The 25,050-nt window shown below is 45.5% G+C and overlaps 3 protein-coding genes across 20 annotated transcripts in view; 1 reads left to right on the top strand and 2 right to left on the bottom strand.

The window, feature by feature from the left end:
• Window positions 1-8,799, top strand: part of LOC139583274 (abl interactor 1-like) — a 142,304-nt gene extending 133,505 nt beyond the window's left edge. For 3 of the 4 annotated variants that reach the window (XM_071414169.1, XM_071414171.1, XM_071414172.1), the window contains 2 exons: window positions 6,516-6,695; window positions 6,930-8,799. In XM_071414169.1, coding sequence (XP_071270270.1) covers window positions 6,516-6,695; window positions 6,930-7,096 — 347 coding nt within the window. In that variant the 3' untranslated portion in view covers window positions 7,097-8,799. Of the gene's footprint in view, window positions 1-2,508; window positions 2,587-6,515; window positions 6,696-6,929 lie in introns of all 4 variants that reach the window. The other variant, XM_071414168.1, reaches the window with a different exon arrangement.
• Window positions 8,800-9,522: 723 nt separating this feature from the next.
• Window positions 9,523-19,110, bottom strand: LOC139583275 (all trans-polyprenyl-diphosphate synthase PDSS1-like). Of its 4 annotated transcripts, XM_071414173.1 has the most exons (11): window positions 18,895-19,104; window positions 17,125-17,180; window positions 16,887-17,019; window positions 16,595-16,725; window positions 15,544-15,685; window positions 15,171-15,282; window positions 14,034-14,143; window positions 13,847-13,927; window positions 13,541-13,654; window positions 12,649-12,729; window positions 9,523-10,503 (listed from the first exon to the last, which is right to left on the bottom strand). In XM_071414173.1, exons 1-11 carry the CDS (start codon window positions 19,036-19,038, stop codon window positions 10,363-10,365), a joined length of 1,245 nt encoding a protein of 414 aa, XP_071270274.1. In that variant the 5' UTR covers window positions 19,039-19,104; the 3' UTR covers window positions 9,523-10,362. The 4 variants fall into 4 exon arrangements, with proteins under 4 accessions (XP_071270274.1, XP_071270276.1, XP_071270277.1 ...); XM_071414174.1 differs by lacking the exons at window positions 9,523-10,503; window positions 12,649-12,729 and adding an exon at window positions 12,747-13,271 and having other exon boundaries at window positions 18,895-19,110; XM_071414175.1 differs by lacking the exons at window positions 16,887-17,019; window positions 17,125-17,180; window positions 18,895-19,104 and having other exon boundaries at window positions 16,559-16,683.
• Window positions 19,111-20,090: 980 nt separating this feature from the next.
• The window catches only part of LOC139583271 (bucky ball-like), a 17,901-nt gene continuing 12,941 nt past the window's right edge, over window positions 20,091-25,050 (bottom strand). For 5 of the 12 annotated variants that reach the window (XM_071414160.1, XM_071414158.1, XM_071414157.1 and 2 more), the window contains 7 exons: window positions 24,481-24,672; window positions 22,913-23,100; window positions 22,030-22,812; window positions 21,165-21,894; window positions 20,966-21,067; window positions 20,610-20,710; window positions 20,091-20,404 (listed from right to left, as the gene is read on the bottom strand). In XM_071414160.1, coding sequence (XP_071270261.1) covers window positions 20,321-20,404; window positions 20,610-20,710; window positions 20,966-21,067; window positions 21,165-21,894; window positions 22,030-22,812; window positions 22,913-23,100; window positions 24,481-24,649 — 2,157 coding nt within the window. In that variant the 5' untranslated portion in view covers window positions 24,650-24,672 and the 3' untranslated portion in view covers window positions 20,091-20,320. The remainder of the gene's footprint in view (window positions 20,405-20,609; window positions 20,711-20,965; window positions 21,068-21,164; window positions 21,895-22,029; window positions 22,813-22,912; window positions 23,101-24,480; window positions 24,673-25,050) is intronic. The other 7 variants (XM_071414161.1, XM_071414156.1, XM_071414162.1 and 4 more) reach the window with 6 other exon arrangements.

Genomic DNA, 25,050 nt, shown 5'->3' with positions numbered 1-25,050 from the left:
ATCTTTATTTAATTTCAGACAGAAACATCAAGACGTCTATGATTGTTAGACAAAATGTGCATTTAGACATCAGTGTGGACAACTGCAACATGCTACTGTAGCTAGAGGAACCCCTGCTGTGATGAGTCACTTGTCTCTGACCCTTGACCCTGACCTCTCTAAGGTCAGCTGTTTATTTTAAAATGGTGGCACCATAGAAATAGAGTCTGTAGAACAGGCCTCCCCATTTAAGTCAATGATGACATACTGGGTGGACCGGCAGCCATTGTAAGTGTACCCATGAGTTGACCAGTCAAATTTCCAGGATCAGAGGTTTCGAAGGCCTTATCGATTATATTTTTATGGGTGGCACTCTTAACGCCACGGTTTGTGAACGCAACTCGGTTCATTGAGAGCCAGGGGCAGTAGGGTTGCAGACAGTCGTATGGCGACTCTACAATCATCTCATTCAGATTAGGAACTGGCAACGTGACAACAATCAAACCTAATCTCTTTATAATCCCTCAGTCTGTACAACAATCAAACCTAATCTCTGTATAATCCCTCAGTCTGTACAACAATCAAACCTAATCTCTGTATAATCCCTCAGTCTGAACGACAATCAAACCTAATCTCTTTATAATCCCCCAGTCTGAACGACAATCAAACCTAATCTCTTTATAACCCCTCAGTCTGTACGACAATCAAACCTAATCTCTTTATAATCCCCCAGTCTGAACGACAATCAAACCTAATCTCTTTATAATCCCTCAGTCTGTACGACAATCAAACCTAATCTCTTTATAATCCCTCAGTCTGAACAACAATCAAACCTAATCTCTGTATAATCCCTCAGTCTGTACAACAATCAAACCTAATCTCTTTATAATCCCCCAGTCTGTACGACAATCAAACCTAATCTCTGTATAATCCCTCAGTCTGAACAACAATCAAACCTAATCTCTTTATAATCCCCCAGTCTGTACAACAATCAAACCTAATCTCTGTATAATCCCTCAGTCTGAACGACAATCAAACCTAATCTCTTTATAATCCCCCAGTCTGAACAACAATCAAACCTAATCTCTGTATAATCCCCCAGTCTGTACGACAATCAAACCTAATCTCTGTATAATCCCTCAGTCTGAACGACAATCAAACCTAATCTCTTTATAATCCCTCAGTCTGAACGACAATCAAACCTAATCTCTTTATAATCCCCCAGTCTGTACAACAATCAAACCTAATCTCTTTATAATCCCCCAGTCTGTACAACAATCAAACCTAATCTCTTTATAATCCCCCAGTCTGTACAACAATCAAACCTAATCTCTTTATAATCCCCCAGTCTGTACAACAATCAAACCTAATCTCTTTATAATCCCCCAGTCTGTACAACAATCAAACCTAATCTCTTTATAATCCCCCAGTCTGTACAACAATCAAACCTAATCTCTTTATAATCCCCCAGTCTGTACAACAATCAAACCTAATCTCTTTATAATCCCTCAGTCTGTACAACAATCAAACCTAATCTCTGTATAATCCCTCAGTCTGTACAACAATCAAACCTAATCTCTGTATAATCCCCCAGTCTGAACAACAATCAAACCTAATCTCTTTATAATCCCTGTCTGTACAACAACCAAATACCTTGGGAAACCTGGACTCAGTCTCTGGCCTCGCTGAACTAAAAACCACAAGCATAGATTTGTACACATTACATATTAAACGAATTTCCTTGTAGAAGTGCACAAAACTCATGACTAACCTTGCAATGTGTGTGTCTCTTAATTCTTGCAATGATAGTATTACATTGACTTGTGTTGGGGTACTCTGTTTCCTGTTGACTTGGGTTGGGGTACTCTGTTTCCTGTTGACTTGGGTTGGGGTACTCTGTTTCCTGTTGACTTGTGTTGGGGTACTCTGTTTCCTGTTGACTTGTGTTGGGGTATTCTGTTTCCTATTGACTTGGGGTAATCTGTTTCCTGTTGACTTGGGTTGGGGTACTCTGTTTCCTGTTGACTTGTGTTGGGGTACTCTGTTTCCTGTTGACTTGGGTTGGGGTACTCTGTTTCCTGTTGACTTGGGTTGGGGTACTCTGTTTCCTGTTGACTTGGGTTGGGGTACTCTGTTTCCTGTTGACTTGGGTTGGGGTACTCTGTTTCCTGTTGACTTGTGTTAGGGTACTCTGTTTCCTGTTGACTTGGGTAGGGGTACTCTGTTTCCTGTTGACTTGGGTAGGGGTACTCTGTTTCCTGTTGACTTGGGTTGGGGTACTCTGTTTCCTGTTGACTTGGGGTACTCTGTTTCCTATTGACTTGTGTTGGGGTACTCTGTTTCCTGTTGACTTGGGTTGGGGTACTCTGTTTCCTGTTGACTTGGGTTGGGGTAATATTTTAATCTATTGTTGGTGACTGATATCTGTTCCTGTTTGTCTCGTCCTTCTTTCTGTCCTCTCTGTCTACTTTATATCCTTGATTTCTCTCTTTCGTTTGGTATGTGTGGGGGGGCTTCCCGTGGCTATAGCTGCCCCTCCTCCCCCCATGCCCCAGCTGACTCCACAGATACCTCTGACAGGCTTTGTGGCCAGGGTGCAGGAGAACAGTAAGTCCACAGGCCCAGCACACACTCTCTCTGTTCCCCAGATCACTCTCCCTGTTCCCCAGATCACTCTCTCTGTTCCCCAGATCACTCTCATTTCCCCAAATCACTCTCCCTGTTCCCCAGATCACTCTCTGTTCCCCAAATCACTCTCTGTTCCCCAAATCACTCTCTGTTCCCCAGATCACTCTCATTTCCCCAAATCACTCTCATTTCCCCAAATCACTCTCTCTGTTCCCCAAATCACTCTCATTTCCCCAAATCACTCTCTCTGTTCCCCAAATCATTCTCTCTGTTCCCCAAATCACACTCTCTGTTCCCCAAATCACTCTCTGTTCCCCAGATCACTCTCATTTCCCCAAATCACTCTCATTTCCCCAAATCACTCTCTCTGTTCCCCAAATCACTCTCTGTTCCCCAAATCACTCTCCCTGTTCCCCAGATCACTCTCCCTGTTCCCCAGATCACTCTCCCTGTTCCCCAGATCACTCTCTCTGTTCCCCAAATCACTCTCTCTGTTCCCCAAATCACTCTCTCTGTTCCCCAAATCACTCTCTGTTCCCCAAATCACTCTCTGTTCCCCAAATCACTCTCTGTTCCCCAAATCACTCTCTGTTCCCCAGATCACTCTCTGTTCCCCAGATCACTCTCCCTGTTCCCCAGATCACTCTCCCTGTTCCCCAGATCACTCTCCCTGTTCCCCAGATCACTCTCCCTGTTCCCCAAATCACTCTCTGTTCCCCAAATCATTCTCTATTCCCCAGATCACTCTCTATTCCCCAGATCACTCTCTATTCCCCAGATCACTCTCTATTCCCCAGATCACTCTACCTGTTCCCCAGATCACTCTCCCTGTTCCCCAGATCACTCTCCCTGTTCCCCAGATCACTCTCCATGTTCCCCAGATCACTCTCCCTGTTCCCCAGATCACTCTCCCTGTTCCCCAGATCACTCTCCCTGTTCCCCAGATCACTCACCCTTTTCCCATAAATCTGAGTAGAACAACCCCCATCTGTCAATCACACACAGCATGCGTTGTGCCTGTTCACTCAACTGTCCTGCCTGCCTGCCTGTCTGTCTGTCTGTTCTGCCCATCTGTCTGTCCTGTGCAGTAGACAGCTCTTATCTATTGTCTGTGTTAATAAAAAGTATTCTCAGACAGACGCTTATTGCCATTGACACCCATTGCTTTCTCCACTATGCAGACACTGAGGACAAATAGTGTAAAAAGTGTCTCCATTCCAAGATTATTCAGGAGAATGTATAATGGAGTAAGCAGCTGAATTAGTATTTCTACAAAGTCCCACGTGTGTGATAAGGTATACAATGCATTCGGAAAGTATTCAGACCCATTCACTTTTGCCACATTTTGTTACGTTACAGCCTTACTCTAAAATTGATCCAATCTACACACAATAGCCCATAATGACATCACAATACCCCATAATGACATCACAATACCCCATAATGACAAAGCAAAAAAATAGTTTTTAATTTTTTTTGCTCATTTATAAAATAAACAAAACCTGAAATATCACATTTACATAAGTATTCAGTCCTTTAATCAGTATTTGGTTGAAGTACCTTTCGCAGCGATTACAGCCTCGAGTCTTCTTGGGTATGACGCTACAAGCTTGGCACACCTGTATATGGGGAGTTTCTCCCATTCTTCTCTGCAGATCCTCTCAAGCTTTGTCAGGTTTGTTGAAGCACCTTTGGCAGCGATTACAGCATCGAGTCACTCTGGAGCAGGTTTTCATCAAGGATCTCTCTCTGTACTTTGCTTCGTTCATCTTTGCCTTGATCCTGACTAGTCTCCCCGTCCCTGCCACTGAAAAACATCCCCACAGCATCATACATTTTAAGAATGATGGAGGGCCCTGTGTTCTTGGGGACCTTCAATGCTGCAGATTTTTTTTTGTACCCTTCCCCAGATCTGTGTCTCGACACAATCCTGTCGGAGCTCTACGGACAATTCCTTCAACCTCATGGCTTGGTTTTTGCTCTGACATGCACTGTCAACTGTGGGGCCTTCTATAGACAGGTGTGTGCCTTTCCAAATCATATCCAATCAATTGAATTTACCAAGGAGGACTCCAATCAAGTTGTAGAAACATCTCAAGGATGATCAAAGGAAACAGGATGCACCTGAGCTCAATTTCGAGTCTCATAGAAAAGGGTCTTAATACTTATGTAAATAAGGCATTTCTGTTTTTTATTTTTAATACATTTACTCAAACCCGTTTTCGCTTTGTCATTATGGGGTTATTGTGTTTACATTGCAAAAAACAAACATGTAATACATTTTGGAATAAGGCTGTAATGTAACAAAATGTGGAAAAAGTCAAGGGGTCTGAATATTTTCAGAAGACGCTGTATGTTAGGTATAATGTCACCCCTAAAAAAATCACAGAATGAGTGGCACATATTGAAGGACTAAACATATGGAAGGACTAAACATATGGAAGGACTAAACATATTGAAGGACTAAACATATTGTGTGTACTGTGTGATCAACAGAGAAATAGTCTGCATGCTTTCATGTATCTCTAAAGAAGCTTAGCCTGCTATTGTTAAGACAGATTTATGTCTGTGTTAAGACAGATTTATGTCTGTGTTAAGACAGATTTACGTCTGTTAAGACAGATTTATGTCTGTGTTAAACAGATTTATGTCTGTGTTAAGACTGATTTATGTCTGTGTTAAGACAGATTTATGTTACTGGCAGAATTAAAATAACACCATTTTATAGCTGTTTCTTAACAGTACGAAGGCTGTCATTTCCAGTCGAAAGAGTAAAACAGAAACTAGTGATCTCGTACCCTGGGTGTTGATGGCATTATGGTATATCATCCTCTGATAAACACAACCGTGAGAATATCTGAGCTCTTATTCCCCTTTGGTACAATATAGAAATGGTCATGTGTGATTTATGCAGGTAAGCCTCCTCAATCGGATCCACGTATGCTAATGTACCGTCTGATTCAGAGGTCCGTACTGACTATTTAGGCTGCAGTTTATTACGTTGTACTCATTTTGTAGGCATTCTCTTTAGTCATTTACAGAAGAAGCAAAGTGTTACGAAATCTTCCCTGAAAAATGTAAATATATTTTCCTTGGACCTGGGGTCACAAGGTGTCATAAAATCAGAGCAGGGGTTGTCACTTTGGAACATGACTGACAGGAGGATATGGTTCTCTGCTGCCCTCTACTGAAACTAGCAGCTCTGGATGGGCCAATACCAAATGGTCCTCTAAGCGCTACACCCTGTACCCTACACCCTGTGCACTTGTGGAGATCTTTTACAGGTACAGGCAATCTGGTGGTAGCTCCACCTTTCACTCTGATAGGCTAGGTGGAAGTTTCACCATATTGCTTATTCCAATCAAATCCTCTCAAGTGCATAAGGTGTATGGTTTAAGGGTCGATTTGGGATTGGACCAGTGTGTGTTTATGGTTATAGAGCTGCAATCCCTCTAGGATAGTCACAAGTTCTCTACTGTCGTACAACAAACACAAGAGAATTCAAATGTAATGGGAAGACAATGGAAATAGAATGTCAAAAAAAGTGTGCATTGCGTGCAGCATTACCTTGTAACCAAATTACGTGTCTTAACAAGTGACTTGAACAAGTGACCTGGAGGAACGAATCTCAGGTCCAAATCAAAAAGGGTCAAAAAATCTGCATGCCGACAACTCGCTGTCATGCATTTTATTTGGTCCTTGACCGACTAACCATCGGTGCCTGGCATACAAACACCACTGCATGTTGCTCTTCCCACGATTGCATGGTTTTGCGTGGTTTTCTCTACTGTTGGGCTTGGTGGCATGCGAAGCCCAAATGTAATGTACTGTTTCCTTTCTCCCAGTTTCAGGCAGCGTTCCTAATCTCATTCTCTCTCCCCTTCCTTTAACTCATCGCCATTTGGCAGTTGCGGACACCCCTACTCCGCCTCCCCCTCCTCCGCCCGATGACCTGCCCATGTTTGATGAAGCTCCTCCCCCTCCTCCACCGCCGCCAGTTGACTACGAGGAACAGGAAGCGGCTGTAGTTCAGTACAGCGACTCGTATGCGGATGGAGACCCCCAGCCCAAGAGCTACATGCAGAAAGGTGTTCCTCAGGGCTCAATACCGACACCACTCTATTTCACTTCTCCTCCCTACCATACAATTGACACGGATTTATTTCAACTACGCTGAACTAGTCAACTACTTAAGCACATTTTGACACTCAGTAAAATATGTTAAATCTTCAGGCAACTATTTCTTACCCGTTGCATCCTAATCCAGTATGCTAAATCTCTCTCTCCCTCTGACGATTTCCCCCCTCCTCTCTCCTCCTCAGTGGTGGCCATCTACGACTACACTGCGGATAAAAACGACGAGCTGAGCTTCATGGAGGGAGCCGTCATCTACATCATTAAGAAGAACGATGATGGCTGGTACGAGGGAATCAGTAGCGGAGTCACGGGACTGTTCCCTGGCAACTACGTCGAGTCCATCATGCACTAAGCTGACTGATGAGACCCTACTGCTCTCTATTGATTTAGTGTTTCTACTACAGACGTCTGACCTTACTTAGGGAAGTGCTTTTGGATACGACAGAATGTTTGGTCTCTTACTAATCGCAAATAAATCAAATACAAAATATCTATTTACTTTATTTTGGTGGTGTTGTTGTGGGTGGGTTGGGGGGGGGGCCATAAAGTATATAAAGAAGGAATAGGATAAGGCTGATGATGTAGGGATGTTTTTAAAGACCAGGCAGTGGAGGTTGCTGAGGGGAAGACAGGCTCATAACAATAGCTGGAACGGAGCAAATGGACTGGCGTCAAACACCTGGAAAACCATGTGTATTTGATACCATTCCTCTGATTCCGCTCCAGCCATTAACGCGAGCCCGTCCTCCCCAATTAAGGTGCCACCAACCTCCTTTGAGACCAGGGTAACACTAGCTGAAGGACATCCTTTCCTTTAAGTGTACTTCCTGTTTACATATGCACGACATAACATCTGACCCAACTATTCATCAATTGACCTACACATTTCTCATGCACTTATATTAAAGTATTAATGTCTTTATGAGTGTATCACGAGTATTATGCTATATGGAGACGGTTTGTCAGACGGTATGCAATGCATATGTAAACAGTAGGCGATCATGTGTAGACCTTCAGTGGAAGTGCTACTACTGTTAATTGTATATAATGTGAGCTGCAGCCTGTTGGGTGTCTGTAGTGTAAATTCAGTGAATGTCAATCGCAGTACCTCACACACATGCAAATGTCCTACAGAAGATTCTGATTTATTTTTATTTTACTTTTTTTGACAATACAAAAACTTATTATAGACAAAAACAATAGACAACTCAACATTTACATCCACACATTTTGACAAACATGACTGACCTCCCCCTTGGTCAGACCCACCACCTCACCCATCCTGCCAGTCATCCCCTGCCAGTCTCCAGTGCAAAACTTTATGCCATATAGCTTCAGACTGCACTATTCTGCCTCTCTGTTGCCCAAATTGTTCAATATTTAGATAACGCATTTGATTCATTCATTTAACTTTTTTATTTTATGATTTGACAAAAAAAATACAACTATAAAAGTTATAATCAGAAGCCTGATCCATTTTGGGTTTTAAAATTTTAAATCTTATTTATCTTTTTATGATTAACAAAACCTTTCATTTCTGTTTCATTTCAGTCGTTCCTGAAGTCTGAGCGTAAAGCAAAATCTAATAAAAATGTATAACCTCTATTTAATTATGCTTCCATTTTGTTGTAATACTTACATTCAATTTAGGCTTTTATTCTTTTTTTAATTGATTAAATTGTCTAGACACAAGGCATTCTGGGACTTGGTTTTATTTTCAAAATGCTCTAATTTGTCTTTAAACATATTAGATTGCCATATTCTTTCATCTGGTAATGCCGTGAAAAGCAACACCATGTCGTCGTGACTCCCAGTTTGTAAATGACACATTTCCCCTCTTCACTATTTAGAGTTCCACGTCCATTTTAAGAAACGTTGTAGTACATGTCTAATCTGAACAAAATTATTTATCTGTAGGTATTTTTGGGGGGATCAAAGTATTTAATGTAAACAGTAACGGATTATGATCCATTGTTCTTCATGCCGTGTTAGTGGGCTTAGTTTTCAAAACTGTTTCATCATGATGTTCATTAAAATAAATGTTTTTAAAAAGCTGCCATATGACTATTCTGTGATACTGGTGACCAATATGTCATCTCATATACCTCAGTCTTCACATAGATCAAAAGAGAAAAAAAACCTAGATCACATCGTTTTAGAACGGTCATAGTTTTTAACACGTAATGGTTTGGTTTTATAACTCAGGTCTGGTTAAGTTGTTCTTCTATCGTTCCAAATTGACCCCAACCACTTTGTCCATACTCATCTATGACTAGGCTCCCCCCCCCCCCCCCCATCTCTTAGGAATTACGTTTGACTATCGATCCGTCGATGACAATTCAGGTTGGTGTTTTCATTGGTTGAAAAAGGTTAACACGGCAGCCTTTCCGCAACAGTTAATTTACATTACATTTTACCAGTTCCTACATGATCCGTCTTTCCTGTCCATCAACATGTGATCCGTCTTTCCTGTCCATCAAAATGTGATCCGTCTTTCCTGTCCATCAAAATGTGATCCGTCTTTCCTGTCCATCAACATGGAAGTAAACTGCCTTTAACCCCCTTTTCCATTTCAGGATATAGCAGCTAATGCCTTGTTATAGTCAACATATACAAGTGTTCCAACTCAATGGGTAGCAATATCAAAGCTCTGCCCGTAATGTGTATATATATGTTAATTTTGTTTGTATGTACAGCCTTTTATAATAAACCATTCTCCTACATACAACCCAGTGGTGTGGTGATTGAGAATGAAAACAGAAAGGGTAGAGACTTGACTTCCAAAAAAATAAACGTGATTTAATTTGAGTACAGTGATTGTGGATGTTAAGGCCTTGACTGTTATCAAGCACTTGATACAGGAAGCACCTACAATATAATAACATTCTCTAATTGGTACGAGTCACCATGACAAAAGTTTGGCATTTGTGCGGTACGGACTGATCTTCGAGCAATGTCTTAACACACACATCTATATCACAATGATACTACATCTTCGGTCTCATCATGGAATTAGAATTATTCTGCAGTGGCCATTCCATCCCAAACCTTAAAGAGCAATGTCACCTGTCTTTGATGCCCAAATACAATCTGCCAGTTCAAGGTGGGTGGGGGGGGTGCAGTTACAGTACTGTATACAATGAACATTTGATAATTCAGTCATTTGTTTTTATTTTTTTAACAATGATCTTGGAGGGTCTGTGTCAAATCCTCACTGACATGCCATTTTATCGTTTTGAAGTCCAATTGAAGAATAGGTGGGGGGTTGGTTCAGAAACCTTTTTTCAGGTGAGGCGGGGGGGGGGTCCCCGCAGGACCGGCATTGAAAACCCCCTGGCGTCAATAACACATTCTTTGTTCTGTGAGCCCTTCAGTGTTTTCCCCAGAGGAAAGGAAGATACAGGTCATGTGAAGCAGTGCATCTCAGAAGTCAGTCCTGAAGAACCTGTGTATGCACAGTTTAGTTCCACCTTTATCTTAGTTCAGTAAAATAAACAGAATAAATAGTGCTCCATCAGGACCCACTGGGAATATCACTGATGAAACCACCCCCCCCCCCCCCTCCATGGGGTGGCCTTCCACAGGTACAAGTAGCTGCCTGAAGTGACGAGTGGAGGCTCACTTGTCACGGGTAAGGACCATCTGGGTGAGCCTGATAAGGGCGTCCCGCTCCAGAGAGGGCCTGAGCAAGCTGATCTGCCGGATAGCCTCTTGGCAGTAGTGCTGGGCCAGGTAGTTGGTCTGATCCACACCCTCACTCTGAGGGCAGGACAAACAGGAGGGTGAGTCAGGGTGCTTTCTAACAGGTCTGTTGTAATAGCTACATGATCATAGGTCCAATAGCATTTCTATACTGGGTTTATATTCTGATGAAAGCCAAAACGTAATGTTTCTGACGTCCCTCCACCTAGCGACCCCCAATGTTTCTGACGTCCCTCCACCTAGCGACCCCCCAATGTTTCTGACGTCCCTCCACCTAGCGACCCCCAATGTTTCCGACGTCCCTCCACCTAGCGACCCCCAATGTTTCTGACGTCCCTCCACCTAGCGACCCCCCAATGTTTCTGACGTCCCTCCACCTAGCGACCCCCCAATGTTTGACGTCCCTCCACCTAGCGACCCCCCCAATGTTTCTGACGTCCCTCCACCTAGCGACCCCCAAATGTTTCTGACGTCCCTCCACCTAGCGACCCCCAATGTTTCTGACGTCCCTCCACCTAGCGACCCCCAAATGTTTGACGTCCCTCCACCTAGCGACCGCCCAATGTTTCTGACGTCCCTCCACCTAGCGACCCCCAAATGTTCCCGACGTCCCTCCACCTAGCGACCGCCCAATGTTTCTGACGTCCCTCCACCTAGCGACCCCCCCAATGTTTCTGACGTCCCTCCAACTAGCGACCCCCCAATGTTTCTGACGTCCCTCCACCTAGCGACCCCCCAATGTTTCTGACGTCCCTCCACCTAGCGACCGCCCAATGTTTCTGACGTCCCTCCACCTAGCGACCCCCCAATGTTTCTGACGTCCCTCCACCTAGCGACCCCCCAATGTTTCTGACGTCCCTCCACCTAGCGACCCCCCAATGTTTCTGACGTCCCTCCACCTAGCGACCCCCCAATGTTTCTGACGTCCCTCCACCTAGCGACCCCCCAATGTTTCTGACGTCCCTCCACCTAGCGACCCCCCAATGTTTCTGACGTCCCTCCACCTAGCGACCCCCCCAATGTTTCTGACGTCCCTCCACCTAGCGACCCCCCAATGTTTCTGACGTCCCTCCACCTAGCGACCGCCCAATGTTTCTGACGTCCCTCCACCTAGCGACCGCCCAATGTTTGACGTCCCTCCACCTAGCGACCGCCCAATGTTTCCGACGTCCCTCCACCTAGCGACCCCCAAATGTTTCTGACGTCCCTCCACCTAGCGACCCCCCAATGCTTGACGTCCCTCCACCTAGCGACCCCCCAATGCTTGACGTCCCTCCACCTAGCGACCCCCCCAATGTTTCTGATGTCCCTCCACCTAGCGACCCCCCAATGTTTCTGACGTCCCTCCACCTAGCGACCCCCCAATGTTTCTGACGTCCCTCCACCTAGCGACCCCCCAATGTTTCTGACGTCCCTCCACCTAGCGACCCCCCAATGTTTCTGACGTCCCTCCACCTAGCGACCCCCCAATGTTTCTGACGTCCCTCCACCTAGCGACCGCCCAATGTTTCTGACGTCCCTCCACCTAGCGACCGCCCAATGTTTGACGTCCCTCCACCTAGCGACCGCCCAATGTTTCCGACGTCCCTCCACCTAGCGACCCCCAAATGTTTCTGACGTCCCTCCACCTAGCGACCCCCCCAATGTTTGACGTCCCTCCACCTAGCGACCCCCCCAATGTTTCTGACGTCCCTCCACCTAGCGACCCCCCAATGTTTCTGACGTCCCTCCACCTAGCGACCCCCCAATGTTTGACGTCCCTCTACCTAGCGACCCCCAATGTTTCTGACGTCCCTCCACCTAGCGACCCCCAATGTTTCTGACGTCCCTCCACCTAGCGACCCCCCAATGTTTGACGTCCCTCCACCTAGCGACCCCCCAATGTTTCTGACGTCCCTCCACCTAGCGACCCCCCAATGTTTCTGACGTCCCTCCACCTAGCGACCCCCCAATGTTTCTGACGTCCCTCCACCTAGCGACCCCCCAATGTTTCTGACGTCCCTCCACCTAGCGACCCCCAATGTTTCTGACGTCCCTCCACCTAGCGACCCCCAATGTTTCTGACGTCCCTCCACCTAGCGACCCCCCAATGTTTCTGACGTCCCTCCACCTAGCGACCCCCAATGTTTCTGACGTCCCTCCACCTAGCGACCCCCAATGTTTCTGGCGTCCCTCCACCTAGCGACCCCCAATGTTTCTTACCTCCTGGACATACTGCCAGGCACGAGCCACATCTCCACTGGAGCTGAACCGCCTCATGATCATACCATGCAGCTCAGGAAACTAGAGAGAGAGAGCGTTAAGACACACTGTCACAGACTACACAAATCAGACGTATTATGTGAAGCCAGGACTCCCTGGAAAACAACAGTTACTGAGTGGACTATTCTGGCTTAATAAATAACATGATATGAAAGGAATCGACAAAACATTAAGAACGCTCTTTCCATGACAGACTGACCAGGTGAAAGCTATGATCCCTTATTGGATGTCACTTGTTATATCCAATCAGACGAAGGGGAGGAGACAGGTTAAAGAAAGATGTTTAAAGCCTCGAGACAATTGAGACAAAAGATCTAAGTGCCTTTTGAACAGGGTATGGTAGTAGGTGCCAGGCACACCGGGTTTGTGTCAAGAACTGCAACGCTGCTGTGTTTTTCCACACTCAACAGTTTCCTGTGTGTATCAAGAATGGTCCACCACCCAAAGCACATCCTGTCAACTTGACACAACTGTGGGAAGCATTGGAGTCAACATGGGCCAACATCCCTGTGGAACGCTTTCGACACCTTGTAGAGTCCACACCCCGACGAATTGAGGCTGTTCTGAGGACAAAAAGGAGGTGCAGCCCAATATTAGAAAGGTGTTCCTAATGTTTTGTACACTCAATGTATATTGAACAGTCCCTGTGATTCAACCTAGAAATGAGAAAAGTAGACAGTGACCAAGTGAGTCAACGCCAACACCCTATGCCCTATATAGTGCACTACTTTAGACCAGAGCCCTATGGCACCCTATGCCCTATATAGTGCACTACTTTAGACCAGAGCCCTATGGCACCCTATATAGTTCACTAGTTTAGACACACACACACCTGTTGGCAGGCAAACAGGACGGGTCCGGTGGCCAGACCCAGCTTGAGGTCTGTAGCTGAAGGCTTTCCTAGTTGGCTGGCACACGCTGTGTAGTCAAGCACATCATCCACCAGCTAGAACACACACACACACACACACACTTCAATAACTTACACACACACTTCAATAACTTACACACACACTTCAATAACTTACACATTTCAATGTAGAATACATTCCTCAAAAAAGGAAAAATAAGCACATTAAATGATTCAAAATGGCACCCATTGATTCAAGAGGCATAAAACGAAATATTAGAAATGTACCTGGAAGGCGATGCCTACGTTCCTCCCGTACTGGAAGGCTATTTCATGAACCTCTGGATCGGAGTTCACTAGAATGGATACCTTGAAAATAGACAAGACCCGCCCAGTCAAGCCAAACCTATTCAGTTGGGCAACACGAGACTTCCTGGAAGTCTGCATTATTTGTGTGGAGATAGAACGTACATACAGCTTTACAACTGTTGGCGATAAGACTGGCAGTCTTCTTAAACGTCTTGTCCAGGTAGTGTTTGAATCTCTCCTTCTCATTTTCTTTGGAGCTCAGCTGCATGAATTCACCTGGAACAGCAGCAAATATGTTAGTGTGAACAGAGAGACACAGCCAGACAGAGAGACACAGCCAGACAGAGAGACACAGCCAGACAGAGAGACACAGCCAGACAGAGAGACACAGCCAGACAGAGAGACACAGCCAGACAGAGAGACACAGCCAGACAGAGAGACACAGCCAGACAGAGAGACACAGCCAGACAGAGAGACACAGCCAGACAGAGACACAGCCAGACAGAGACACAGCCAGACAGAGACACAGCCAGACAGAGACACAGCCAGACAGAGACACAGCCAGACAGAGACACAGCCAGAGAGAGACACAGCCAGAGAGAGACACAGCCAGAGAGAGACACAGCCAGAGAGAGACATAGCCAGAGAGACACAGAGAGAGAGAGAGACAGAGAGACACAGACAGAGAGAGAGTGTTTCCTATACACTTTGGTAATCTTAAAACCAAAATAACATTCATTACTCATTTCCCCGAATCAGAAGCGTTGCAACCTCTCGATAGTAAAGGAGCAGGTAATGGTGATTACCAAACTGATAACCTAGTGTATTTCTGTTTAAAAAGGTATACAGTAACTAACAGACAGATAAAAAAATCAACTGTTTGAAACTGAAATGGACTGCATATATTGTGCAATGTGTCAGACAGGCAGGATCTGAACCAAGGTCTCCCATGGGAGAAACTAGAGTCCTAACCATTACAAGAGGTCATTACCTCTTTGGTTGATGTAACAGTATAACTTTAGTCCGTCCCCTCGCCCCGGGCGCGAACCAGGGACCCTCTGCACACATCAACAACAGTCACCCACGAAGCATCGTTACCTATCGCTCCACAAAAGCCGCGGCCCTTGCAGAGCAAAGGGGACCAACTACTTCAAGGTCTCAGAGCGATTAACGTCACCGATTGAAACGCTATTAGCGCGCACCACCGCTAACTAGCTAGCCATTTCACATCGGTTACACTGACACTGATTTTGAAGTCGCGAGCAGGGCTACCTTATCACGAGACCGTCTCATGTGTCCTTACCTCGCACCAGATCCTCCATGACCTGAGACAGGACTGACACCACTGTGTTGTTGCCGATACGGGCCAGAGCCATGGAGGCTGCCGAGAGGATGAAGTCTCCAGCTAAAATGGCCTGGGAATACGAGAACACATACAGTCACATGATCTTACACCTACTAAAAGGGTGTATTAGTTTGTCATAAGATGCATTCCAGAAAAGTGATAGTATTGCACCTTCAAGAGAACTTGGGGCCATTTCATATGACCTTTTTTTCCTCTCTCAATAGCATTATTGCATATGTTGCAGTTGAGTATCTTAGTGTAGTGTGTGTGTATGACAACATGACTGGCTACTGCTAACAGACAAACCCCGTGCTGGAGGACTCGGGCTAACCTTTCTCTCGCCCCACACTTCGTTGATAGTGGTCTTCCCCCTCCGCTTGTCCGAGCCGTCGATGACGTCATCGTGGACCAGGCTGGCAGTGTGGATCATCTCAGAGATCATAGCTATGGATCGCTGACCTGGGAGCAGATCTCTAGAGAGAGAGAAGCAGAGAGAGGGGGAGGGGGTAGAGAGAGAGAGAGAGAAACAGAGAGAGGAGGAGGGGGTAGAGAGAGAGAGAAACAGAGCGAGGGGGAGGGGGTAGAGAGAGAGAGAAACAGAGAGAGGAGGAGGGGGTAGATAGTTATACCTTTCTCACATCACTAATATGGGCAGCCCGAATTAATTTGTTTATGAAATGTTTACTGCAATGATATAGTATATGCATGATTAATTAAGACTAACACAGCCATCTCCTGTAACAAAGTCAACAACAACAAAAAATCCAACAGCTTATCTTCCCTTTCTAATCTGTGTATTCTCCCCAGACGTGTGACAAGTTGTTCCTGGTGTGTGTGCACAAGATACTGTACGTTTCCTTAGCATAGTTTCTCACCCAGGTCTGTCTCCTTGTAACCCATTAGTAGCCTCGTGCGATCAGCCTGATCTCGCAAGCTTCCATTCTCTTCTGCTAGTGAAACTAAACGAGAGCCTTCGGGATGACGGATCAGGCTACATGGTATCAAGTATGTATGTCGGCAGGTAGCCTAGTGGTTAGAGTGTAGAGGCGGTAGGTATCCTAGTGGTTAGAGTGTAGAGGCGGTAGGTATCCTAGTGGTTAGAGTGTAGAGGCGGTAGGTAGCCTAGTGGTTAGAGTGTAGAGGCGGTAACCGAAAGGTTGCTGAAACGAATCCCCCGAGCTGACAAGATACAAATCTGTCGTTCTGCCCGTGAACAAGGCAGCTGGTCTACCGGGGAACAGTGGGTTGTCATTGTAAATAAGAATTTGTTCTTAACTGACTTGCCTAGTTAAATAAAAGGTTAAATAAATAAATAAATAAAATACCTGGTAATGCATACTACCTACCTAGTTGACTAGGCTGCGCCCAGGATAATGTCTTACCCGTCTCGGTTGCTGTGACTATTGCAGGCCCGGGCCATTAGCACCACTATCATGGGTCGGAAAGCCTTGCCCTTCCCGTCAAAATAGTAGTCACATAAGGACTTCAACTCTGATTTGGACACAAAAAGTTCCTGTGAAGCCCAGAAAATACATCTATATTACAATTAGGTTATGAAATCACTAATCGCTCGAGTCTGATGAGCTATATAAGAACGCCACTGTAGCCATGCCACAATAATACATTTCATTTATAGCGCACTTTTCATCTGAAAAACAATCTCAAATTACTTACCTTCTTGATATCATCGTACAAATTATTCAAGTCTTTTTGGGCTAGAGTGAAGGGGTCCTTCAACTTAGCATCGCTGTGTATCCTTTTGCAGTAACAAGGCTTCGGTGTGGGGTAAAGCAACCTTGATTTGTGCCTACAGGGAAATACACGTCAATTAAAATCACACGTGTAAATTAAAATGCACACAAACACATTAAAATCAGATCTACAGCATATAACAGTTAAATCTCAGACTCACCTTGTCAGAATAGAGTTGCCTAGTGAGGTTGTGTGTACAGTCCTTGAGGACAGTCCCTGAAAGAAATCAATGTCACAAATTAATAAAGCACCACAACATTAGCACAGGTAACCTTTAAGTCAGGTGAGTCGTGAGAATTTAAAGCTTTTACTCCGGTGTTTGAAGGACAGCTAACTACACCGAGGTCTAGTTGAGAGGAGACAGAGGTAACTACACAGGGGTCTAGTTGAGAGGAGACAGAGCTAACTACACCGGGATCTAGTTGAAAGGAGACAGAGCTAGCTACACAGAGGTCTAGTTGAAAGGAGACAGAGCTAGCTACACAGAGGTCTAGTTGAGAGGAGACAGAGCTAGCTACACCGAGGTCTAGTTGAGTGGAGACAGAGCTAACTACACAGAGGTCTAGTTGAGTGGAGACAGAGCTAACTACACAGAGGTCTAGTTGAAAGGAGACAGAGCTAGCTACACAGAGGTCTAGTTGAAAGGAGACAGAGCTAGCTACACAGAGGTCTAGTTGAGAGGAGACAGAGCTAGCTACACCGGGGTCTAGTTGAGAGGAGACAGAGCTAGCTACACCGGGGTCTAGTTGAGAGGAGACAGAGCTAACTACACAGAGGTCTAGTTGAAAGGAGACAGAGCTAGCTACACAGAGGTCTAGTTGAGAGGAGACAGAGCTAACTACACCGAGGTCTAGTTGAGAGGAGACAGAGCTAGCTACACCGGGGTCTAGTTGAGAGGAGACAGAGCTAGAGACAGAGCTAACTACACAGGGGTCTAGTTGAGAGGAGACAGAGCTAACTACACCGGGGTCTAGTTGAAAGGAGACAGAGCTAACTACACCGGGGTCTAGTTGAGAGGAGACAGAGCTAGCTACACCGGGGTCTAGTTGAAAGGAGACAGAGCTAGCTACACCGGGGTCTAGTTGAGAGGAGACAGAGCTAGCTACACCGGGGTCTAGTTGAAATGAGACAGAGCTAGCTACACCGGGGTCTAGTTGAGAGGAGACAGAGCTAGCTACACCGGGGTCTAGTTGAAAGGAGACAGAGCTAGCTACACCGGGGTCTAGTTGAAAGGAGACAGAGCTAACTACACCGAGGTCTAGTTGAGAGGAGACAGAGCTAGAGACAGAGCTAACTACACCGGGGTCTAGTTGAAAGGAGACAGAGCTAACTACACAGGGGTCTAGTTGAGAGGAGACAGAGCTAACTACACCGGGGTCTAGTTGAAAGGAGACAGAGCTAACTACACCGAGGTCTAGTTGAGAGGAGACAGAGCTAACTACACAGGGGTCTAGTTGAGAGGACCTTCTAGTAACGTTAGGCAGTGAACGTTACACTTGACCAATGTATACTACCCACTGGCAGTTCTGTCTAGTGATAACCCATTGTCGCTAATAGGGTTAAACTAGTGAGATAAATCAAGTGCAAAACTTAGTATCTTTACATAGCAATCCTGAAGTGACATGCAGTGTCTTGACCTTTAACTAAATTGAGACTATATAACAAACCAGCTAACGTCACTGTCAGCTAGAACTACAATCTTGTCAAACTAACAAAAATCTTTTAGCTAACTTTATGCCCAGAAAAGCAATGTCATTCATACAATATGGTTTTAGTTAGCTACTACAACTAGAAATAAACGGGACTAAACCCCAATATAGCTACACTAAGCCAGCTATAACTCATTCAATAAGATCCGTTTTCAGCTTCCATGTTCTCAACTGGTTGACCTTTCTCGAGGTGACAGCAAGCCCGCCCGGTGAAATCTTACCTCATTTCCCGAGCCAGCGACGGTTCCAGTTCCTCGGAGCAACGAGGTAGCATAACTTCCATTAAAACAGCATATGGTTTCTAGTAAACTCGTACTTGTGGCGCCTGTAGTCCACCTCCAACAGTGTCTCCACGGTATCGCCATGTTCCTCCATACACATGCCTGGAAAAGGTTAAAGAACGTGACGCCGGCAGCGGAGCACCGCAAATTACCTTGGTTGACGTCATGGCGTTAAAAATAAGATATCTAGACGTACAGTACAGAAACAACCAGGGTTGCCATCGCGGTTCGCGGTTTTCCGGACAAATTTTGCAACTTTGAAGACGAAGTTGCGGGTGAAAATGTATTGAGCGCGGGTTGTGGGTTTTTGGGCTATTTCTAAATTGCATGACGTCTTTCTTAAAAAACACCTATACACATATATAATATACACACACACATCCACTGAACAAAAATATAAACACATGTAAAGTGTTGGTCCCATGTTTCATCGACTGAAATAAAACATCCCAGAAAAGTTCCATACACACAAAAATGTCTCTGAAATGTTGTGCACAAATTTGTTTACATCCCTGTTAGTGAGCGTTTTATAATTTGTCAAGATAATCCATCCACTTGACAGGTGTGGCATATCAAGAAAGTAATTAAACAGCATGCATGTGCACCTTGTGCTGGGGACATTAAGGGGGGGGGGGGGCTGTGGAGTATTTCTGTCTGTAATAAAGCCCTTCTGTGGGGAAAAACTCATTCTGATTGGCTCCTCAGTGGGTTTGCCTAGCTCCCAAGCGGGTGGGTCTATGCCCTCCCAGGCCCACCCATGGCTGCAATCCCACCCAGTCCTGTGAAATCCATAGATTAGGGCCTAATTAATTAATTTCAATTGATCAATTTCCTTATATGAACTGTAACTCAGCAAAAAAAAAAATGGTGGTGTTTATATTTTAGGCTCCCGTGTGGCACAGTGGTCTAAGGCACTGCATCTCAGTGCTAGAGGCGTCACTACAGACCCTGTTTCGATGCAGGGCTCTAAAATACAGTTGCCAACTGACAAAACCCAACATGACAACATTGCCCCCCCAAAATATTTGCCATTTCATGTTCTACTGTTTTAATTTTAATAATGTGCCAAATTAAAATTAATAGTTTTAAATTAACACTTACATACACATGTTTAATAAACCAGACAGACTAGTGTGTGTAATGAAATTCATTTTAATAATCCACTGGTCACAACAGTTCAAATCTAAATTTCAAAGCCACCAACCCTGTGCTGACCGAGGGGCCAGTTGACCAACATACAGTACAGTGCTAGCCAACTGACAGTGTCTACGGACCTCCTGGAAGTGCTTCATTCAAGTCTCCTTGGTTTTATTCATCACAAAAACAAAATGGTGTCCATCCGAAACATTTTCTGTTATGCATTTTACTAAGTGCTCTTTGTTTGTGACATTTTCTTTGATTTCATCAATGATGTGATATTAAAACCTTGTGTCTCTTCTCTTGGTGGACCCTGGAGAAGAAAAAATTAAATAGAAGTAGATTCATAGACCAACATCTCGAAATTACACATAAGTCCCCACCAAATGGCACCCTATTCTCCTTTTATAGTGCACTTTTGACAAAAGTAGTGCACTATAAAGGGAATAGGGTCCCATTTGGGAAATAACCTAATATAGTGAATAGTCGATAGTGAAACAAGAGCAGATGAAGAAAACCTTTCTCTGAAATCGTTGTGGCTCCTCGTTATCATCATCCTCATCTCTGACTCTCTGGTATACCAGCGGCTTACACAGAGCTTTCCTCAGTGCTAGTCTCTCTGAAAACAATCGGGCCAGAACCATCAGACACTCACTCATAGAAAACACATTTGATCCATGCGACAGGGTTGGTATTCATACTGCGTCTCAGATTACGAGTCCCGGGAGTCAATTCATTAGGATCTATAAAAGCTAAACTAAATCTACATTAGCATTCCTACTCTTGTACGCTTTATAAATACGAGCACGGATATTTAGGACGACCGAAAGGATAATATCAATTAAATATATTGATGAGGGTTGGGTTATGTTACCTTGTCGTGGCAGTGAGCTGTGTGGTTTCTGTCTAGGCTTGGCACCTCCACTCTCCCATGTGCCCGGATCTGAAGTATTAACGCTGTCTCGGCACAGTCCATCTACAGCAGAGATAAGATAGAGCAAATGTATGGTTAAGTGCATCGGTAAGGGAATAGGGTGCCATTTTGGAAGGAAAGCAATGAAAATTTCCTTTACATGTCCTGTGTTGCTTATCCCCAGTTCCGTGTCCACTCTCCCCCTCCACCACATGGCCTTCATAATACTCCAGCTCTGATCCAACCAGCACCGTCTCTGGTTCCTGCTCCTCGGGCCCTATAGCCTCTCTCCACTGGCCTCTCTTACAGCTGTGCTTGGGAGCATGTCGGACGTGTAGAGGGAGAGGCTGGTGTTTGTGGACAGGGTGCTTCTTCACGACCACCCTACTGGGGTGCGTTCTCTCACACGTCCTTACAGATCCGCGTTGTTCCTGCTCGACCACCTCGTCAGAGTCCCCGGCGGCGTACACCCTGGGGCTGTGATCAACTTTAACCCTGCTGCTCACCCCTCCTCCTTTCAACAGGCTCGATCCACAGCAGACGCACATGAGCTTCTTGGACTGGGGACAGACTTCCTTGACCTCTGCCTCGCCGAGGTCTGCAGAGAACCTCCCCCCTGCGTAGACTGAACATCCTGGAAACACATCCACGTCCTCCAGATCGGTGGAGAACATCTCGTCCCGGGAAGAGAGCTCGTCCAGGGACGAACACAGGACACTGAGCCTCTCGTGAGCCGTCTGTGGGTGGCAGTAGTAGTGGTGACGGACTGGGGTGGTGGAGGAAGTAGCGAGAGACTGGCCAGAAGACAGCGAGGCCTGGAGGTCTTCACACAGCAGAGCAGCGCTGGAGTTGGCAGAGACGTCCTTCTGCAGAGCGCTTGCTGTAAACACCTTGTCAATTTAAATCAAATTAAAAGTTTATTTGACAATACAAATACATAATGAAATGCTTAACTTACAAGCTCTCCTCTCAAACAATGCAGCTATAAAAAACCTATTCCATAGAAAGTATAGTAAAAAAGTGACCTTGTCAAAGGGCAGATAGAGGATCTGGTAGGACAGGTCAACATCCAGTTCACACAGACTCCCATCTGGAACAGCAAACGTTTCTTCTCCATGTTTAATGTTCTCTAAGGCTTGCCAGTCAGAGGCTAAGGGTGATGGTAGTGACTGGGGGGAGAGCAGGTTGGAGCAGTGACTCTGAGGCCTCAGAAGTCCCTCAGTGGAACTAGTACCGTCTGGATTGGCGCTCCCCTCCTCTGCCTGGTTGTCTGGGTCTTCGGGTCTGGGGCTGTCATCTGACTGTGAGACGGCAGACAGGAGGCAAAGATTCTCAGAAGAACAGCTATGAAGAGACTCATTCTCATCATGATGCCGCATGTCCTGGTTATCCTCCTCGTGAACAGATGAGCTGTCCAATGGGGGCTCCTCGTCAGAGTCTACAGCCCAGCCCTCCTGAAGCCCCAGGTCTCCAAGGCTCCGACTCGACTCGCCGTCGTAGACCGCTGCTGTGGAGTCACTGACGCTGAACAACCTGGCCAGTGGAGACGACGATTGCAAAAGGCTGCTTTCCAACTTACCATACGAGGCTCCATGACTACTGTGTATGTCTCCCCCCACCTCACGTTTCCCTTCCTTATTATCTGACGAGAAGATTCCAGAAGCTTGGGAAACAACTCCGGAATCAAGCTCTTTCTCAGAGCCCTGCTTCTCGTTGGTCTGGAGTTTGTTCAGAGCATCACTGGACTGGGTCTGAGCCTCCGCGCAGACCACCTCACTCTGGGCCTGAGCCTGGTGATGGTGAATGAACTAATTAAATAATGAATTCATTAATAATCTAATGAATTGAATATATAACATTAAAAAATACATATGTTTTCTTATACATCTGAGCACAATAATTACATACACTGTAGTGTTGTTGTTGCTGCTGGTGGTGGAACATGGGGTCATGCACCGGAGGCGGGTGGAAACGAGGTGGGTCGTACATGCATCTGTAATCAACTGGATGCATGTGTGGAACAATGTATTGACCAGGATACTGCATGTACGGGTATGGGGACATGTATGAACTAGGACGTCCAAAGGGATAACTTCCTGTAGAGAACATATGGTTTTATCAAGACAATATGACCATGCAGTAAACACACTATATATACAAAAAGTATTTAGACACCCATTCAAGTTAGTGGATTGGGCCATTTCAGCCACACCCGTTGCTGACAGGTGTATAAAATTGAGCAAAAAGACATGGAATCTCCATAGACAAACATTAGCAGTAAAATGGACTGACTGAATTGCTCAGTGACTTTCAACGTGGCACGGTCATAGGATGTCACCTTTCCAACAAGTCAGTTCTTCAAATTTCTGCCCTGCTAGAGCTGCCCCGGTCAACCGTAAGTGCTGTTATTGTGAAGTGAAAACGTCTAGGAGCAACAACGGCTCAGCCGCGACGTGGTAGGCCACACAAGCTCACAGAACGGGACCGCCGAGTGCTGAAGCAACACTCACTACGGAGTTCCAAACTGCCTCTGGAAGCAACGTCACCACAAGAACTGTTCATCTGGAGCTTCGTGAAATTGGTTTCCATGGCCGAGTAATCGCACACAAGCCCATGGCGCTAACCGTCGGCTGGAGTGGTATAAAGCTCACCGCCATTGAACTCTGGAGCAGTGGAAACGTGTTCTTTGGAGTGATGAATCACGCTTACATTCTGGCAGTCCCACGGACTGATCTGGGTTTGATGGATGCCAGGAGACTGTAAAGTTGGTGGAAGAGGAATACTGGTCTGAGGCTGGTTTTCATGGTTCGGCCACCTAGTTCAGGGTGAAGGGAAATCTTAACGCTACAGCATACAATGACATTTTAGACGATTCTGTGCCTCCAACTTTGTGGCAACAGTTTGGGGAAGGCCCTTTCCTTCTTCAGCATGACGAGGTGCTGAAAAAAAGCGAGGTCCATACAGAAATGGAATTGTCGAGATCGGTGTGGAAGACCTTGACTGGCCTGCACAGAGCCCTGACCTCAACACCATCGAACACCTTTGGGATGAATTGGAACGCCGACTGCGAGCCAGGCCTAATCGCCCAACATCAGTGCCTGACCTCACTAATGCGGAAGCAAGTCCCCGCAGAAATGTTCCAACATCTAGTGGAAAGCCTTCCCAGAAGAGTGGAGGCTGTTATAGCAGCAAAGGGCGGACCAACTCCATATTAATGCCCATGATTTTGGAATGAGATGTTCGACGAGCAGGTGTCCACATACTTTTGGTCATGTCGTGTATTTGTGTCAATGAAAATCATCCACTAAACTAATACTCCATCATTCTGGTTTGAGAAATAAAGTGTACGACTCAAATGGCACCCTATTCCCTATTATAGTGTTTGGCCCATAGGGCCCTGGTCTAAAGTAGTGCACTATATAGGGAATACGGTGCTATTTGGGACACAGACATAAAAACATGAAAAGTAGGCCTACCTGAACCAGGTAAGGCGTAGTGGTTATATGGGTTGTTGTGGTTATATGGGATGTTCATATTATGCCACTGATTTTGATACATGTTGTAGTAAGGTTGAGAAGCAGGCTGAACATAGAAGAAGGGCCTTGGATGGTTGACCTGCCGCTGGTTGTGTTGACCGCTCTCCATCGACGGTGGGTGTTTGCTTCCTTCTATAAAAAAAAAATATATATATTTAGATTAAAAATCTCTTTCACAAGAGAGCCCTGTATACATTACAATAAAAACAGAATAACAAAACATACACGTGTATAAAACAATATAATTCAGCACACAATAAGAAAACAAACATATTTAATAAAAGCAATCACATTCAACTACCATTATGAATAATCAGTGTGAAAAGAAAAAAAAAGGTTTAGATCATATCAGTTCATTCAGACTCTGGCTACAGGAGGAGGCTACAGCTACAGATCTGGGACCAGGCTACAGGAGGAGGCTACAGCTACAGATCTGGGACCAGGCTACAGGAGGAGGCAACAGATCTGGGACCAGGCTACAGGAGGAGGCAACAGATCTGGGACCAGGCT

Source organism: Salvelinus alpinus, chromosome 8 (assembly GCF_045679555.1).
Source record: "Salvelinus alpinus chromosome 8, SLU_Salpinus.1, whole genome shotgun sequence".
Taxonomy (NCBI): Eukaryota; Metazoa; Chordata; class Actinopteri; order Salmoniformes; family Salmonidae; genus Salvelinus; species Salvelinus alpinus.
Note: the sequence above shows the minus strand (reverse complement) of the source record. Positions and strands in the feature narration are given on the sequence as shown.